Here is a 19,048-nt window from a genome sequence, read left to right as displayed (position 1 = left end):
CCATAAAGACCTGATTGGTGGAGTGTTGCAGAGATGGTTGTCTTTCTGGAATGTTCTCTCATCTCCACAGAGGAGCTCTGTCAGAGTGACCATTGGGTTCTTGGTCACCTCCCTGACCAAGGCCCTTCGCCCCCCGATTGCTCAGTTTGGCCAGGCAGGCAACTCTAGGAAGAGTCTTGGTGGTTCCAAACTTCTTCTATTTAAAAATGATGGAGGCCACCGTGTTCTTGGGGACCTTCAATGCTGCGGACATTTTTTGGTACCCTTCCCCAGATCTGTGCCTCAAACAATCCTGTCTCGGAGCTCTACGGACAATTCCTTCAACCTCATGGCTTGGTTTTTGCTCTGACATGCACTGTGAACTGTGGGACTCATATAAACAGGTGTGTGCCTTTCCAAATCATGTCCAATCAATTGAATTTACCCTTGGTGGACTCCAATCAAGTTGTAGAAAGGATGGTGAATGGAAACAGGATGCACCTGAGATCAATTTCAAGTCTCATAGCAAAGGGTCTGAATACTTATATAAATAATGTCTAAACCTGTATTTGCTTTTTCATTATGGGGTATTGTGTGCAGATTGATGAGGAAAACAATTAATTGAATACATTTTAGAATAAGGCTGTAATGTAACAACGTGGAAAAGGGGAAGGGGTCTGAATACTTTCTGAATGCACTGTAACTCTCTCTCTCTCTCGTCACAACACAACTGATTGGCTCAAACACATTAAGATGGAAATAAATTCCACAAATTAACTTTTAAGAAGGCACACCTGTTAATTGAAATGCATTCCAGGTGACTCGCTCATGAAGCTGGTTGAGAGAATGCCAAGAGTGTGCAAAGCTGTCATCATGGCAAAGGGTGGCTATTTGAAGAATCTCAAATATAAAATATATTTTGATTTGTTTTTTGATTACTACATGATTCCACATGTGTTATTTCATAGTTTTTTTTCATAGTTTTGATATTCTACAATGTAGAAAATAGTAAAAATAAAGAAAAACCCTTGAATGAGTAGGTGTTCTAAAACTTTTGACCGGTAGTGTTGCGGAGTGGATTCAGTTGCTAGTTGGGTGTCATCCACAAGAGTGGATGTTTTGTGTGGTTGATTAGCATGGATGTCAGCACGGTTCACCCCGCTACCATCTATGAGGTGGAGACCGTACAGGTCCATCAAAGCTGGGACCGAGAGAGACTGAGAAACGTCTCAGTCTATCTCCACGCCCCCGCCCATTACCGTGCCCTTAATCTTAGTCACTGCCAATGTATACTGAACAAAAATATAAACGCAACATGCAAGAAAGGATTCTACTGAGTTACAATTCATATAAGGAAATCTGTCTATTAAAATAAATGAATTAGGCCCGAATCTATGGATTTCCCATGACTGGGTATACAGATATACATTGGTGGGTTACAGATACCTTTAAAAAAAAGTAAGGGAGTGGATCATAACCAGTCAGTATTTAGTGTGACCACCATTTGCCTCATGCAGCGCAACACATCTCCTTCGCTTAGAGTTGATCAGGCTGGTGATTGTGGTCCTGTTGAATGTTGTCCCACTCCTCTTCAATGGCTGTGCAAAATTGTGGGATTAATCGGACGATTTTTAAAAAATGTTTTAAACTTTAATATAATACATCAATAAAATTAATTTAGCCTCAAGTAAAAAATGATACATGTTCAATTTGGTATAATCCTGTTAGGGAAGTTGCGAATTTTCGCAGCTTTTTGTTAAAAATCGCACAACATTTCAGCGCCCTGCTATTCATGCCAGGAATATAGTATATGCATATGATTAGTATGTGTGGATAGAAAACACTCAGACATTTCTAAAACTGTTTAAATCACGGCTGTGACTATAACAGAACGTGCGTTTCATCGAAAAGTGCAGGGAAATCTGATCACTGAAAATGGAAATAAATATCCATGCGCGACTTCAAGGAATTGTTCAAAGTGAACCGGATTAAATGAGGCCGAGGTTGCAGTGCCTACAGCTTCCACACGATGTCTGCTTGCCTACGGAGCTGTGAGGGGAACGGCACCTCAGTACCTCCAGGCTCTGATCAGGCCCTACACCCAAACAAGGGCACTGCGTTCATCCACCTCTGGCCTGCTCGCCTCCCTACCACTGAGGAAGTACAGTTCCCGCTCAGCCCAGTCAAAACTGTTCGCTGCTCTGGCCCCCCAATGGTGGAACAAACTCCCTCACGACGCCAGGACAGCGGAGTCAATCACCACCTTCCGGAGACACCTGAAACCCCACCTCTTTAAGGAATACCTAGGATAGGATAAAGTAATCCTTCTCATCCCCCCCCTTAAAAGATTTAGATGCACTATTGTAAAGTGGCTGCTCCACTGGATGTCATAAGGTGAATGCACCAATTTGTAAGTCGCTCTGGATAAGAGCGTCTGCTAAATGACTTAAATGTAATGTAAATGTAGAGTCTTGTCATTTGATTCGGCTTTGATTCTTGGTCAAACCGAAACAAGGGAACCGATTCCCTCCGGTCTCCGACCGGATGTTTTGGTTGAGATTTCTCCTGACAATATTTTCCAACTGAGACCTATAGAATTTACATCGCCTCCTGATGAATTTTATCGCTTATTAACGTGTACTAATACCTAAAGTTGCATTACAAAAGTATTTCGAAGTGTTTTGTGAAAGTTTATCGTCAACTTTTTTTATTTTAAAAAATGACGTTACGTTAGAAAAAGCTATTTTTTTCCGTTGTTCACACAGTATTCTTAGATCGATATCTAGGCTATATATGGACCGATTTAATCGAAAAAAAGACCCTAAATGATGTTTATGGGACATCTAGGAGTGCCAAGAAAGAAGCTCGTCAAAGGTAATGAATGTTTTATATTTTATTTCTGCGTTTTGGTTTGCGCCGGCTAACGCAAAATCTGTCGTGTTAGGTGACGTTGCAGTATTTTGAGGGTGCATGCTATCAGATAATAGCTTCTCATGCTTTCGCCGAAAAGCATTTTACAAATCTGACTTGGTGGATAGATTCACAACGAGTGTAGCTTTAATTCAGTACATTGTATGTCCATTTTAATGAAAGTTTGAGGTTTATCAACCTCTATAGGTGGCGCTCTTGAACATTTCCGCTGATTGATGTTCCCACCACGGGACCACGGCCCTAACAAGTTTTAAATAATGCAAAAACAAAGTGTTGGAGAAGAAAGTAAAAGTGCAATATGTACTATGTAAGAAAGCTAACGTTAACGTTCCTTGCTCAGAACATGAGAACATATGAAAGCTGGTGGTTCCTTTTAACATGAGTTTTCAATATTCCCAGGTAAGAAGTTTTAGGTTGTAGTTATTATAGGAATTATAGGACTATTTCCTTCTATACCATTTGTATTTAATTAACCGTTGACTATTGGATGTTCTTATAGTCACTATAGTATTGCCAGTGTAACAGTATAGCTTCCGTCCCTCTCCTCACTCCTCCCTGGGCTCGAACCAGCAACACAACGACAACAGCCACCACATCGAAGCAGCGTTACCCATGCAGAGCAAGGGAAACAACCACCCCAAGGCTCAGAGCGAGTAGCGCGCGCTAACTAGCCAGCCATTTCACTTCGGTTACACCAGCCTCATCTTGGGAGTTGATAGGCTTGAAGTCATAAACAGAGCAATGCTTGACGCACAACAAAGAGCTGCTGGCAAAACGCACGAGAGTGCTGTTTGAATGAATGTTTACGCGCCTGCTTCTGCCTACCACAGCACAGACAGATACTTAGAGACTTGTATGCTTGTATGCTCAGTCAGATTATATGCCATGCAAGACACGCTAGATAATATCTAGTAATATCATCAACTATGTGTAGTTAACTAGAGATTATGATTGATTGTTTTTTATAAGATAAGTTTAATGCTAGCTAGCAACTTACCTTGACTTACTGCATTTGCGTAACAGGCAGTCTCCTTGTGAAGTGCAACGAGAGAGAGGCAGGTCGTTATTGCGTTGGACTAGTTAACTGTAAGGTTGCAAGATTGGATCCCCCGAGCTGACAAGGTGAAAATCTGTTGTTCTGCCACTGAACGAGGCAGTTAACCCACCGTTTCTAGGCCGTCATTGAAAATAAGAATGTGTTCTTAACTGACTTGCCTAGTTAAATAAAGATTAAATAAAGGTGTAACAAAACAAAAGAAAATGCAAATTGGCACCCAAAAATACCGATTTCCGATTGTTATGAAAAGTTGGAATCGGCCCTAATTAATCGGCCATTTCGATTAAGAACAGGGTTGGGTTATAAAAAATTAGAAAGAAAAAATTAAGCAAACACGTTTGGTGTTCGCCAAAAGGTGTGTGGGAGACTCCCCAAACATATGGAAGAAGGTACTCTGGTTAGATGAGACTAAAATGATATTTTTGACCATCAAGGAAAATGCTATTTCTGGTGCAAACCCAACACCTCTCATCACCCCAAGAACACCATGAAGCATGGTGGCGGAAGCATCATGCTGTGGGGATGTTTTTCATCGACAGGGACTGGGAAACTGGTCAGAATTGAAGGAAAGATGGATGCCGCTAAATACAAGGAAATTATTGCGGGAAGCCTGTTTCAGTCTTCCAGAGATTTGAGACTGGGACGGAGGTTCACCTTCCAGCAGGACAATGACCCTAAACATACTGCTAAAGCAACACTTGTGGTTTAAGGGGAAACATTTAAATGTCTTGGAATGGTCTAGTCAAAGCCCAGACCTCAATCCAAAGTACAAAGTATTCACTTTGTTTTCACTTTGGGGGATTGAATAGTTTTTCACGCTCAAGTTTTCCGTTTTTTTGTCTTGTTTGTTTCAAAATAAAAAATATTTTGCATCTTCAAAGTGGTAGGCGTGTTGTGTAAATCAAATGATACAAAAAAAACAAAATCCATTTTAATTCCAGGTTGTAAGAAAACAAAATAGGAAAAATGCCAAGGGGGATCAATACTTTTGCCAGGCACTGTATATGCTGTAATCTAGTCATGGCTCATCATGTATAACTAATTGTGTTATTTTTCTGGATTATGTGTATGTTTTTTATTACTGCACTGTTGTAGTTAGAAACACAATAATTTCGCTGCACCTGCGATAAAACCTGCAAATCTGTATACACGACCAATATACTTTGATGTGATTTTACTTCTTCTGTATATGTGGCTGGCGGGGAGTCTGCCCTTAAAGGGATTAATCACACTTTACTCTGAGTTTACCACTGAGGACCGTTGTCTTTACTTCAGATTAGACCGTCCAGAACGTATTCAAATGTTTGGTGCAGACATTAAAGAGCAAGGTTTAATATGTTCAACAACAGTGTGTGTGAACGTGTATTTCCTTAGGCTTTGGACCTTTTTGAAGCATTATGTATGTCCCAAATGGCACCCTATTCCCTATGTAGTGCACTTCATTGGTTCAGGGCCCATAGGCAATAGGGTACCATTTGGGACACATACTTTGGCAGGTAAGGTTCTGTGTAAATGGCCTAGGGACTTAATAGCATATACAGGACAGCTTCATGACTCCTCTACCACAGCTCAGTGTCTTGATCTACGGTGCAGTGTTGTTCATGACCTGACAGACCATGCCCTGGAGACAGGGAGCACGGCTTGGAAGAAGCAAATTAGTCCTCAGATTTAGGACTGTCATGAACGGAAGGCAAAAGCATAGAATGAGAAGTATCCCTCTCCTCAAAACTTGCTTTTTGAGTTGAATGCTCATATCTCTCAACTAAACATCTTTACAAAAGATTGTGCTACACATCTAGGATGCAGTTGTCTGAAGATATTTTAGAAAAGTAATTGGTGCAGATCTTGATAGACCCATGTAGTAATAATACCCACCGTAAAATCCCAGGCATGTCACTTAAAAGTTCTCAATAAGTCAACATAATTAGACTAGTTTATTTTTTTAGTTGCACATTATTGTATATTGGGTACTGGCTGGACAAAACCACAAATAATATCTGTGGTTTGCTTTAAAATTATGAACTGACCTCCCCTGCTCCCAGCTCTGTGTGCTTAACCAGACCTCAGCCATGTGCGTGATGATGGGAGGCTGTCAGGGCCGTATGCTAACAGACTTTGAAGATGTTTATGTCCTAATCATACCGTCTGACAGTATTGCATGACTTTGTCTTCTCTTGTTTGAGGAGAGACAAAACTGGGTCAATTTATGTAATCCTGAAATTCTTGAGTACTATTACAATGATGAATACTCTTTTAAAGGTCTATTAAATTGTATCATCCTTGAATTGAATTGGTAAAGTTAGCCTTTTAAGTCTTGTCAGGGATTAAAGTAAATGTAGTCTGCATTGTCTGATGTCTACTGTACATTGTCAGTATTCTGGAACAGCATGGGATGTCTGTTTTAAAGTGTACTGTAGCTCAAAACTATACAGTCCAATGAAGACCAAAGAATAATGCTCATTCATGGTTGAGCAGTAAGGCCAGTTACATGTAGCTAACTTCTCTGCCAACTGGGATGGGGTTCAGAGGTATTGCTGGGTGAATTGTCAGAGTTCATGATATATTTGATGTTTTTGTCAGGAAGAGAGAGTGATGGATTTGGGGATGAGAGAGGATAAGGTTGAGGGGATGAGGTGTGTGTGTGTTTGTCTATTTGTGTATGCTTAAGTGATTCTGCGAGTGTGTGCGGTTGGTTTTCTGTGTGTGTGATTGGGGGATCGAGGGTCAGGTGAACAGCTTGCGTTGGCCAATGGCTCCGCGGGCTAGTCTCCCGCATCACTTAACAGCCATGCACAGTGCACACTAATTGAATGATCTAGTTAAGCGAACCGCGTGGCTGAAGCTAGACCTGGTTGTCTGCACAAATCAGCGCTGGCAGTTGTTTCTGTATGAGCGTCAGTAGCTTTCAGCCTTGCAATCCTTTTGTTTTATCTGCATAAATCCGCCCAGTTATTGGATTTGAACATGATCCTATTAATATTAACTTATGATGTGATTATTATGAGCATGAAGGTGGTAATGGAACCAGGGTCTGGCACTAGGAGACTAGTGGTAACTTAACTACTAACATTGTCAACTAGCAAGGCAATTCCTCTTTTGCCGTTGATCTTGCATTTTTATGTCAAATCCTGTGTTTTTCCCAACGCATTTAGCCTAAACATACAAATAAGTACATTTATATTGGTTTTTCTATGCCATTATGGGTTTCACCCTGTATTAAAAGGGCAGCATACATGCCAAGCCATTTAAAAATATTTAGGAAAACCAATCAAGGAGGTACATTTTTGTTCAACTTGAAATATTGTTCTGCTTCTAAGTACGCATCATTATTGTTGTGTAAGGATGTGTTACTCACTGGCTGTTTTGCGCAGCTCTTGGTTTCTGACTTGGAAACCACTCCTACTGCTCCCCCAGACACTCCCTACAGTAAGTATCAGTCAGATCCTCAAGTTGCATCAGTGCTGAGAAAGGGGTATGTGACCAACATTTACAATGGAAATCTCAAAGGTAAGGCGATTTCAGTGTTTTGATGATGTATTTGGTGGCCTTAAAAATTCAGACTAAAGGTAGAATTTGTATTTGTCGACCCTTTCAATATTTTCAATATTTCTGGCCTACAATTGTTGCAGATTTTTTTATCTGATTAAGAAGTGGGAAACAGTTTGTGTTTTTGTGATTGGATATTGGGTTGAATTGTATATTTGTTTATTATATGCTAGTTATTTAGATTTGGGATTGCAGACTATTTAGCCTACCTAATATCTCGCATATTGCTTGTTTTTGTTTTCAAATTCAATTTGTTGTTTTTGGGGGGGAAATGAATGATCAAATAATTTGATTCAATGTTTTTATATAAAAAATGGATACACAATTTCAAATTCAATATGAGAAGATATGACTTTCAATAACCCAGAGATGTAACCTTCTGGGTGGCCATCGTAGCCATCCGTCTGCTGTGATTGTGCCTAACTTTCCCGTCTTTCCTGACAACTCACCATTACACTTTATTAATCAACCATGGAAAGTAGGTATTCACACGATGCCCAATGGGATTTGGAGGAATGTGGGCCTCCGCTAGCCGGGTGAGAAGCCACAGTCTCGCTGTCTTTAGTGGAATTACTTTCACCTCACAGACATTTTATAATGCAGCCTTTGAGGACATTGTGGACCCGGGTCTATTTAATTATAGTTGAGTAGAACTGAACCCACCCTTGTTTAATCCCAAGGTGACGTTAGTTGCAGTGGCTTGTGAAAGTATTCACTCCCTTGGCATTTTTCCTATTTTGTTGCCTTACAACCTGGAATTAAAATAGATTTTTGGGGGGTTTGTATCATTTGATTTACACAACATGCCTAGCACTTTGAAAATGCAAAAAAAAAAGTTTTATTGTGAAACAAACAAGAAATAAGACAAAAAAAACTGAAAACTTGAGCGTGCATAACTATTCACCTCCCCAAAGTGAATACTTTGTAGAGCCACCAAGTATCTTGGGGTATGTCACTATAAGCTTGGCACATCTAGCCACTATGATTTTTGCCCATTCTTCAAGTCAAAACTGCTCCAACTCCTTCAAGTTGGATGACTTCCGCTGGTGTTCAGTAATCTTTAAGTCATACCACAGATCCTCAATTGGATTGAGGTCTGGGCTTTGACTAGGCCATTCCAAGACATTTAAATGTTTCCCCTTAAACCACTTGAGTGTTGCTTTAGCAGGATACTTAGGGTCATTGTCCTTCTGGAAGGTGAACCTCCGTCCCAGTCTCAAATCTCTTGAAGACTGAAACAGGTTTCCCTCAAGAATTTCCCTGTATTTAACGCTATCCATCATTCCTTAAATTCTAACCGGATTCCCAGTCCCTGCCGATGAAAGACATCCCCACAGCATGATGGTGTTCTTGGGGTGATGGTGTTCTTGGGGTGATGAGAGGTGTTGGGTTTGCACCAGAAATAGCATTTTCCATGATGGCCAAAAATATAAATTTTAGTCTCATCTAACCAGAGTACCTTCTTCCATATATTTGGGGAGTCTCCTTTTGGCAAAAACCAAACGTGTTTGCTTATTTTTTTCTTAAAGCAATGGCTTTTTTCTGCCCACTCTTCTGTAAAGCCCAGCTCTGTGGAGTGTATGGCTTAAAGTGGTCCTATTGACATATACTCCAATCTCCGCTGTGGGGCTTTGCAGCTCCTTCAGGGTTATCTTTGGTCTCTTTGTTGCCTCTCTGATTAATGCCCTCCTTGCCTGGTCTGTGAGTTTTGGTGGGCGGCCCTCCCTTGGCAGGTTTGTTATGGTGCCATATTCTTTACATTTTTTGATAATTAATTTAAAGGTGCCCCATGGGATGTTCAAAGTTACTGATATTTTTTTATAACCCAACCCTGATCTGTACTTATCCACAACTTTGTCCCTGACCTGTTTTGAGAGCTCCTTGGTCTTCATGGTGCTGCTTGCTTGGTGGTGCCCCTTGCTTAGTGGTGTTGTAGAATCTGGGGCCTTTGAGAACAGGTGTATATATACTGAGATCATGTGACAGATCATGTGACACTTAGATTGCACACATGTGGACTTTATTTAACTAATTATGTGACTTCTGAAGGTAATTGATTGCACCAGATCTTATTTAGGGGCTTCATAGCAAAGGGGGTGAATACATATGCACGCACCAATTTTCCGTTTAAAATGATTGTTAAATTGTTGTTAACAAAGGTATCTACGTGTGCCACTAAATGATTGTTACTGAAATTATTTAGCTTACAATGATCAAATCCCTCTTGGTTTTGTTTGATTTGAATTTCAATAACAACCTGGTCTTCTGTCAGCTTCAGTTATTTTCAAATGATATTCAAACTCCGATAGAATGGTTGGTGGAAGGAGTGTTAGGCTACTTCGATTCCAATGTTAGATTTGTTGGGAGGGTGTTCTTACAGTGGAAGAGTTTTCGCTTCTGGGCAATAATGCAAAAGAGTTACACTTTGTATTGAAAAACTTTAAAACCAACATTCACATACATGTTTTGTTTTTACACTAAAATGCTTGTTAAAATTGGTGGACAGGAGTTTGACTGGCTACCCCTCGCTCCAGCAAAATGCCACGCCCACTAACATTTCTTCTACACAATGAGTCTGGATTTGCTTCCTCCCCGACGACTTGTCGAATGCAAACAAATTCACACCGTTCTGATTAGCCCCAGAAACCGATGGGTTGGACCAGAGCTGGCCTACTACACAAATAATGAATCACCTAATTTTGATGTCAGCACAAACAACTTCTAGGATGGTAGACTGATGTATAGAGCGATCGATGGAGCAGCGGAATTAAATTCAGGATGAATCGCTAGGCAACATAAGTACCTTGTAACTTTAAACCCGAGGATTTTTACTAGTTAAACAACTTTATTTTACCTATTGTTTTACCTGAACAAAGTTGATTTAAATGTACTTTTTGATCACCCTCTGCAAATATATAATTGTTTTACAGCACACAAACCAAACAACAAAAGGCAACCAATACTGGGCCTATCAAACACAATATGCAAACCAAACACGTACCTCCACGGTCTCCCAAACCAATAGTTCAAATATCCCGGATGAGCCCCCACTTGTCACGAACCGGCTCAAAGCCCGTAACAAAGGGAGACAACGTGGAGATAAGGAGTAGCAAAATATGTATTTATTAACTAAAGCAACTAAGTATAATATACAATGGTGTGTGTAATCAGTAATCAGTAGTGTAAGTGAGTGTTTTGCATGCATGAATGTGAACAATTTGTAAGTCGCTCTGGATAAGAGCGTCTGCTAAATGACTTAAATGTAAAATGTAAATGTTTTGAATTGTTTTGTTGGAATCTGACCCTCCCCCGGTTGAGGATCATGTCAGACCAGTGGCTGAATACTAGGTGACCTACCTCCTACTGAAGGATCAGATGACTGTTCTAACCTTTATGTTTGGTTTGAACAGATGTCTACAGGCCCTTTTAGAAGTGCTGACAGAGCACATTCCCTCCATCGACGCTTCCTTCTATCACTCCATTCTTATCTCTTTATTTAAGAATGGGGTCAGTGAAATACTGTTGGTTGGTGAGGATTGTCAGAGAGCTGCTATACATGTGTTCTATGGGCTGCTAAGCCTCAATGTCTTGTCTGATGGTTGTCTTAGCATGTGACGGTGACACAGATCATAGGCAAGGCCTATTCTTAAGCCGTTTGAGTAACCATCTCACCAGCAGTTTACTATAGCCCACATGCAGAGACAAGTGCACTGGCCAGGTTAAATGCAACTGTGATAGCATTTTTTTGTACTTCTTTTGTGATATATTGTGCTCCTTCTGACTTGCACTTTCAACACTACTGCATAACACCAGGGCAGCCAAGCAAGTCCTGAGCACATAACTTAAAAACTATATTTACAAGACCAGGCCCAAGAGCTGAATAAGAATCCATAAAACAAGATCTACTGTACATAGTCCTACAGACTGATTTGATAGTAATGAGAGGAAAGGGGATACCTAGTCAGTTGCATAACTGAATGTATTCAACCAAAATGTGTCTTTTGCATTTAACCCAACCCCTCTCAATCAGATTGGTGCCCAGGGAGCAGTTGTTGTTGTTGTTGGGGCTTAACTGCCTTGCTCAAGGGCAGAACGGAAGATTTTTCACTTTGTCGGCTCGGGGATTCAAACCAGTCCTTTTGGTTATTGCCCCAACACTCTTTATCGCTAGGTTGCTTCCCACCCTGTTCATTCAGGTATGGTCAGGAGTCTACAATTCCCAGTAATAGTGGTGCAACAGGAGGTAACTAGCTGTGTGAATCAGGTGCTGGAGTACATGTGCAGAAGTGTCTTAAGGTCCCCTGGCCTGTGTGTACTCAGCTACGATAAGTGAACACGCACAATCTCCCTCCATGTACAGTGCAACGGGAAATTGTGCAGTGCTAAAAAGTCACTTATACATAGAAGTGTAAAACTCAGTTTTGTTTTCGTTCTCTCAATCTCCTCTACAGAATTTCTCCTTTGCTGATCTGATCATTGAGTTGTATCCTTATACTGTATTTTGTATCCTTATACTGCCAGTCCTTTGCACAGTGCTTTGCACTTGCCATGTCTCATTCTCAGGCAAGTAAACAGACACATTCTTGGGAATAGTGCTGCTCATCCAGGCTCGGTAGGCTACATAATGGCTTGTGCTGGTTGCATGCCTAGTGAGGATGCACGCAGGAACGGTCAGTAAATGCCAGGGAGCTTTGGGTTGCTAGCAGGCCTCATAGGCTGGAACTTCACAATAACAGCAGGCAGTAATGAAGATGGGCAACAGCGCCAGGCAGCGATTAATACCAATATACTGTAGTATTATCAGGAGCTTAGGTTCTCCCTTTTTACATTTACATTACATTTAAGTCATTTAGCAGACGCTCTTATCCAGAGCGACTTACAAATTGGTGCATTCACCTTATGACCTCCAGTGGAACAGTAGTGCATCTAAATCTTTTCAGGGGAGGGGGTGAGAGGGATTACTTTATCCTATCCTAGGTATTCCTTAAAGAGGTGGGGTTTCAGGTGTCTCCGGAAGGTGGTGATTGACTCCGCTGTCCTGGCGTCGTGAGGGAGTTTGTTCCACCATTGGGGGGCCAGAGCAGCGAACAGTTTTGACTGGGCTGAGCGGGAACTGTACTTCCTCAGTGGTAGGGAGGCGAGCAGGCCAGAGGTGGATGAACGCAGTGCCCTTGTTTGGGTGTAGGGCCTGATCAGAGCCTGGAGGTACTGAGGTGCCGTTCCCCTCACAGCTCCGTAGGCAAGCACCATGGTCTTGTAGCGGATGCGAGCTTCAACTGGAAGCCAGTGGAGGGAGCGGAGGAGCGGGGTGACGTGAGAGAACTTGGGAAGGTTGAACACCAGACGGGCTGCGGCGTTCTGGATGAGTTGTAGGGGTTTAATGGCACAGGCAGGGAGCCCAGCCAACAGCGAGTTGCAGTAATCCAGACGGGAGATGACAAGTGCCTGGATTAGGACCTGCGCCGCTTCCTGTGTGAGGCAGGGTCGTACTCTGCGGATGTTGTAGAGCATGAACCTACAGGAACGGGCCACCGCCTTGATGTTAGTTGAGAACGACAGGGTGTTGTCCAGGATCACGCCAAGGTTCTTAGCGCTCTGGGAGGAGGACACAATGGAGTTGTCAACCGTGATGGCGAGATCATGGAACGGGCAGTCCTTCCCCGGGAGGAAGAGCAGTTCCGTCTTGCCGAGGTTCAGCTTGAGGTGGTGATCCGTCATCCACACGGATATGTCTGCCAGACATGCAGAGATGCGATTCGCCACCTGGTCATCAGAAGGGGGAAAGGAGAAGATTAATTGTGTGTCGTCTGCATAGCAATGATAGGAGAGACCATGTGAGGTTATGACAGAGCCAAGTGACTTGGTGTATAGCGAGAATAGGAGAGGGCCTAGAACAGAGCCCTGGGGGACACCAGTGGTGAGAGCACGTGGTGTGGAGACGGATTCTCGCCACGCCACCTGGTAGGAGCGACCTGTCAGGTAGGACGCAATCCAAGCGTGGGCCGCGCCGGAGATGCCCAACTCGGAGAGGGTGGAGAGGAGGATCTGATGGTTCACAGTATCGAAGGCAGCCGATAGGTCTAGAAGGATGAGAGCAGAGGAGAGAGAGTTAGCTTTAGCAGTGCGGAGCGCCTCCGTGATACAGAGAAGAGCAGTCTCAGTTGAATGACTAGTCTTGAAACCTGACTGATTTGGATCAAGAAGGTCATTCTGAGAGAGATAGCGGGAGAGCTGGCCAAGGACGGCACGTTCAAGAGTTTTGGAGAGAAAAGAAAGAAGGGATACTGGTCTGTAGTTGTTGACATCGGAGGGATCGAGTGTAGGTTTTTTCAGAAGGGGTGCAACTCTCGCTCTCTTGAAGACGGAAGGGACGTAGCCAGCGGTCAGGGATGAGTTGATGAGCGAGGTGAGGTAAGGGAGGAGGTCTCCGGAAATGGTCTGGAGAAGAGAGGAGGGGATAGGGTCAAGCGGGCAGGTTGTAGGGCGGCCGGCCGTCACAAGACGCGAGATTTCATCTGGAGAGAGAGGGGAGAAAGAGGTCAGAGCACAGGGTAGGGCAGTGTGAGCAGAACCAGCGGTGTCGTTTGACTTAGCAAACGAGGATCGGATGTCGTCGACCTTCTTTTCAAAATGGTTGACGAAGTCATCTGCAGAGAGGAGGAGGGGGAGGGGGAGGAGGATTCAGGAGGGAGGAGAAGGTTGCAAAGAGCTTCCTAGGGTTAGAGGCAGATGCTTGGAATTTAGAGTGGTAGAAAGTGGCTTTAGCAGCAGAGAGAGAAGAGGAAAATGTAGAGAGGAGGGAGTGAAAGGATGTCAGGTCCGCAGGGAGGCGAGTTTTCCTCCATTTCCGCTCGGCTGCCCGGAGCCCTGTTCTGTGAGCTCGCAATGAGTCGTCGAGCCACGGAGCGGGAGGGAGGACCGAGCCGGCCTGGAGGATAGGGGACATAGAGAGTCAAAGGATGCAGAAAGGGAGGAGAGGAGGGTTGAGGAGGCAGAATCAGGAGATAGGTTGGAGAAGGTTTGAGCAGAGGGAAGAGATGATAGGATGGAAGAGGAGAGAGTAGCGGGGGAGAGAGAGCGAAGGTTGGGACGGCGCGATACCATCCGAGTAGGGGCAGTGTGGGAAGTGTTGGATGAGAGCGAGAGGGAAAAGGATACAAGGTAGTGGTCGGAGACTTGGAGGGGAGTTGCAACGAGGTTAGTGGAAGAACAGCATCTAGTAAAGATGAGGTCGAGCGTATTGCCTGCCTTGTGAGTAGGGGGAAGGTGAGAGGGTGAGGTCAAAGAGGAGAGGAGTGGAAAGAAGGAGGCAGAGAGGAATGAGTCAAAGGTAGGCGTGGGGAGGTTAAAGTCGCCCAGAACTGTGAGAGGTGAGCCGTCCTCAGGAAAGGAGCTTATCAAGGCATCAAGCTCATTGATGAACTCTCCGAGGGAACCTGGAGGGCGATAAATGATAAGGATGTTAAGCTTGAAAGGGCTGGTAACTGTGACAGCATGGAATTCAAAGGAGGCGATAGACAGATGGGTAAGGGGAGAAAGAGAGAATGACCACTTGGGAGAGATGAGGATCCCGGTGCCACCACCCCGCTGACCAGAAGCTCTCGGGGTGTGCGAGAACACGTGGGCAGACGAAGAGAGAGCAGTAGGAGTAGCAGTGTTGTCTGTGGTGATCCATGTTTCCGTCAGTGCCAAGAAGTCGAGGGACTGGAGGGAGACATAGGCGGAGATGAACTCTGCCTTGTTGGCCGCAGATCGGCAGTTCCAGAGGCTACCGGAGACCTGGAACTCCACGTGGGTCGTGCGCGCTGGGACCACCAGATTAGGGTGGCCACGGCCACGCGGTGTGGAGCGTTTGTATGGTCTGTGCAGAGAGGAGAGAACAGGGATAGACAGACACATAGTTGACAGGCTACACAAGAGGCTACGCTAATGCAAAGGAGATTGGAATGACAAGTGGACTACACGTCACGAGTGTTCAGAGAGTTAAGCTTACGTAGCAAGAATCTTATTGACTAAAATGATTAAAATGATACAGTACTGCTGAAGTAGGCTAGCTGGCAGAGGCTGCGTTGTTGACTAAGTAGGCTAGTTGGCATTGGCTGCGTTGTTGACACTACACTAATCAAGTCGTTCCGTTGAGTGTAATAGTTTCTACTGTGCTGCTATTCGGGGCTAGCTGGCTAGCTAGCAGTGTTGATTACGTTACGTTACGTTTTTGTCTTGGTCCATGTCTCTGTCCAAAATTCTGTATTTTAGTGTCTACTATACTGTGTGTACTGTAATATTAGACTGCTTCTCTGGGAGTCCTGTCAAGCCCTAGGTTGGGTTTACAATCAAGTGGAGATGGAGCATGTCTATTACCACGACAAGGTCGCAGATGTCATTGGCCATGCTTTGTTAGGTGTGTGTCACTCCATCAAATTAGCTGGTATGGTAGGTCTGTACGTGTTTTAGTCAGAGGTGGACCAAGACCCAGGCAGGTTTAATAAAATTAATTTGGTTATCTTGTAAATTATCTTTCAACAGAACTAAAATCTCCACGTTAAATCATGACAAGCCAATAAGCCATGTTTGCACCAAATGACCCACATTCAAATGGACCCATTTGAGATCCCATTTGAGATCTGGTTACTACATGATTTCATATTTGTTATTTAATAGTTGTGATGTCTTCACTATTATTCTACAATGTAGAAAATAATGAAAATAAAGAAAAACCCTGGAATGAGTAGGTGTATCCAAACTTTTGACTGGTACTGTATATATACAGTATTTGCCCAAGTCTTGGGAATGGGAATCCTCTTTACATAAACTTTGAGCTCACTCATCCTTTCGCACATCCTTGCACGATTTGAAAACCTGTCTCTTTCCCCCCTCTATTTCTCTTTCCCCTTCCTTTCTCTCTCTTGCGGTGCACCTGTGTGCAGTGCGCTAGAAGAGGGCAGGGTGTTGGGAGTTAGGTTGGGTCCACTGATTTGGAAGGGCCCCTCAGAGAGATGGAGAGAGAGAGGGGCTATGGCCTGACCATGTGTGCATCTTACGTAAAGGGCAGATGGGCCCAGCTGGGCATGCAATGTGGATGGGGAGGGAAGAGATGGGGCTGAGTGTGTGGATCTGAATGGGGCGGTCTGTCTGCTCTGTGCTGTGCTGTTCACTGCAGTGACTTACCAAGCAGGGTGCTCCAGGGAGTACACACCACTGGCCTAAACACTGGACAGCCAGCATCAAGAGCAACAGACCAAATGGCATTATTTGGTGCTCTTCTTTTGACCAAGACCCATATGGTGTAGGGAATAGGGTGACATTTGGGATGCAAGTAGCCAAGCCAGAGAGACAGCTTGGAGAGAGAGTATCGGAACAGATAGTGGAGTGGAGAGGAGTCGGAATATAGCAAATTCTAGGAATAATTTTAATTCCATAGTTTTCCAATAGTTTTCCAAACTCTAATGCATTGAAAAAAGTCCTATCAATGCTTGATTTAAGCAGTAGTTCCCAACCAGGGGTACTAGGACCCCTGGGGGTACTTGGACAAACCACAAGGGGTACTTGAGAGGACTCATGAAACCATAGGCCTACTGGTAAAATGTACACGAGGTGGTACTTCAGGGGTACTCCGGGCAGAGCAAAATTCAGTTAGTGGGACAGTAACCGGAAAAGGTTGGGAACCACTGGATGAAAAGATGAGTAAGTTATTTCAGATGCTAGCATGCAACTGCAAATCCCAATAAAGATCCATCATGTTTTGTAGTTCACTTTCCGTGCTTTGTCTAACACTGCTATCATGAATCTATCATGAATCTAGCAAATGGGTCAGAGTGCAGTATTTATTTAGTTTTATAGCATAAGCGTTTGCTAGCAAGTCTCTGACATTGGATTTAGCCGGGACAAGTCCAGGGGGTTGACAAGCAATACGTGCCTTGGATGGAGGCAATGTCTACATGGCACGATTAAATTCCCATGATTTGTGAATCGGATCGGACTGAACAGCTAGCATGACAGGTAAAATGGCTTTGAAAAAATAACATTTAAGATAATAGGGAGAAGTATTTAACAAAATAACTACATTATGACATTGGCTAATCATAAAACTATTGAAATATATTAGAATTCTGGCTACATTGCAGACAAAATTCGAACTTACTCAACATTCAAGCCAAGATGGAACATGTAAAGTCAAAGTTCAGTCTGTTTTATTTGCTGAGTTTGTTGCTATGAGTAAACTATGAGTTGCCACCAGGCCCGCCACTGCTTAATTGTTACTCCCCAAAAATATAATTTAATAAAAAAATATATAACAAATGTTTTTTTAAACATATTTGCCGAGACAGGCTTTTAAAAGGATAATGCGAAAATGTCTTAATTAAGCCTATTTATACGTACTTGCCAGGTGAACTCATGGATACAATTTTCATGTCTCAGCATGCAGTTTGAAAGAAGTTGCTAACTACCATTAGCACAGTGACTGGAAGTCTTTGGGAACAGCTAGCATGCTAAATGGCTCACGAAACTGCCTTCAATTTACGTCAAACTGCACGCAGAGCTGTTTCGACCAGCAAAATAAAGTTCTGAACCGGTTCGAACCAAATTTGTTTTTTATTTAGCTCGACATTATATTATTTAACCAATCAGTGCCAATAGAGCAGCTTGCTATGGAGAGGGCAAGCTATTACCTGTACATGCATTGGACAGATGAGTGTAGGGCACAAGACTACTGAAATTTTGCGGGTGGGGAGAGTGTGAGAGATGGTGGAGGAGGAGGAGAAGGAGGTGGAGGCTTGGCTTGAAGAGACACTGGAATACATTTCTGAGTGACAGAGTGAGGGCTTTGCATAGGTGCTTTGTTGCAATTTTTGTGGAACTGAAACAAATTGCCTGGAATGTAAAATAACATTATTAACCCATGCTTTTAAAATAGTGGTTATGTTCCGGAACATTGTAGATCACTTTTGTTCCCGGTTCTGATTCTGTTCCTTGAAAACAAATTGTATTTTTTCGGTTTTCAGTTCTGTTCCCTGAACCGGTTTCAACCCCTGATGCAGAGACATAAAAATGGTATCCATGAGTTCATCTGACTCTGGGTAGGTAGAAAAAGGGCTTAATTGCCAAAATCTTGCACTATCCCTTTAAGATTAGTGTGACAAGTTACAGCGAATTTGTAGCACAGAGCAGGCAGTGGTGTGAATGAGAGCCACGAGCGCACAGCCACCGCTTGCTCCTCATCATGCCCCAGACCCCCCTAGCAAATAGCAAACGATCCACCACCCAACCACTACATTTTCCAACGATGCTGAAAAAAATCCTAGGGGAAAACACTAGCTATGTTTCCACTAAGTTGTCCATGGATTTTCTGTCGACATATCGAACATTTGCATACAAATTGCCACGATGTGTTTCCATTAAACTGTATTGTGTCAATAAAACAGATGTCACACCAAAAAAACAAACTGAAGTGGTTGAAGAGTTTCCATGATCCATTTAGGCAAATTGCATAATAATACATTGGCGACAGCCTGTATATGCCCTCCTACCTGTTTC

General features: G+C 43.3%; 1 protein-coding gene across 5 annotated transcripts in view; it reads left to right on the top strand.

The window, feature by feature from the left end:
* LOC115114422 (sodium- and chloride-dependent glycine transporter 1-like) overlaps nucleotides 1–19,048 on the top strand; it is an 86,857-nt gene that overhangs the window by 42,197 nt on the left and 25,612 nt on the right. Inside the window, exon 1 of one of the 5 annotated variants that reach the window (XM_029642638.2) lies at nucleotides 7,392–7,474. The exons of the other annotated variants lie outside the window; for them this stretch is intronic. Coding sequence (XP_029498498.1) covers nucleotides 7,460–7,474 — 15 coding nt within the window. The 5' untranslated portion in view covers nucleotides 7,392–7,459. Of the gene's footprint in view, nucleotides 1–7,391; nucleotides 7,475–19,048 lie in introns of those variants that run through there. 5 annotated transcript variants of the gene reach the window in all.

This window comes from Oncorhynchus nerka, linkage group LG9b (assembly GCF_034236695.1).
Source record: "Oncorhynchus nerka isolate Pitt River linkage group LG9b, Oner_Uvic_2.0, whole genome shotgun sequence".
Classification (NCBI taxonomy): Eukaryota; Metazoa; Chordata; class Actinopteri; order Salmoniformes; family Salmonidae; genus Oncorhynchus; species Oncorhynchus nerka.
Note: the sequence above shows the minus strand (reverse complement) of the source record. Positions and strands in the feature narration are given on the sequence as shown.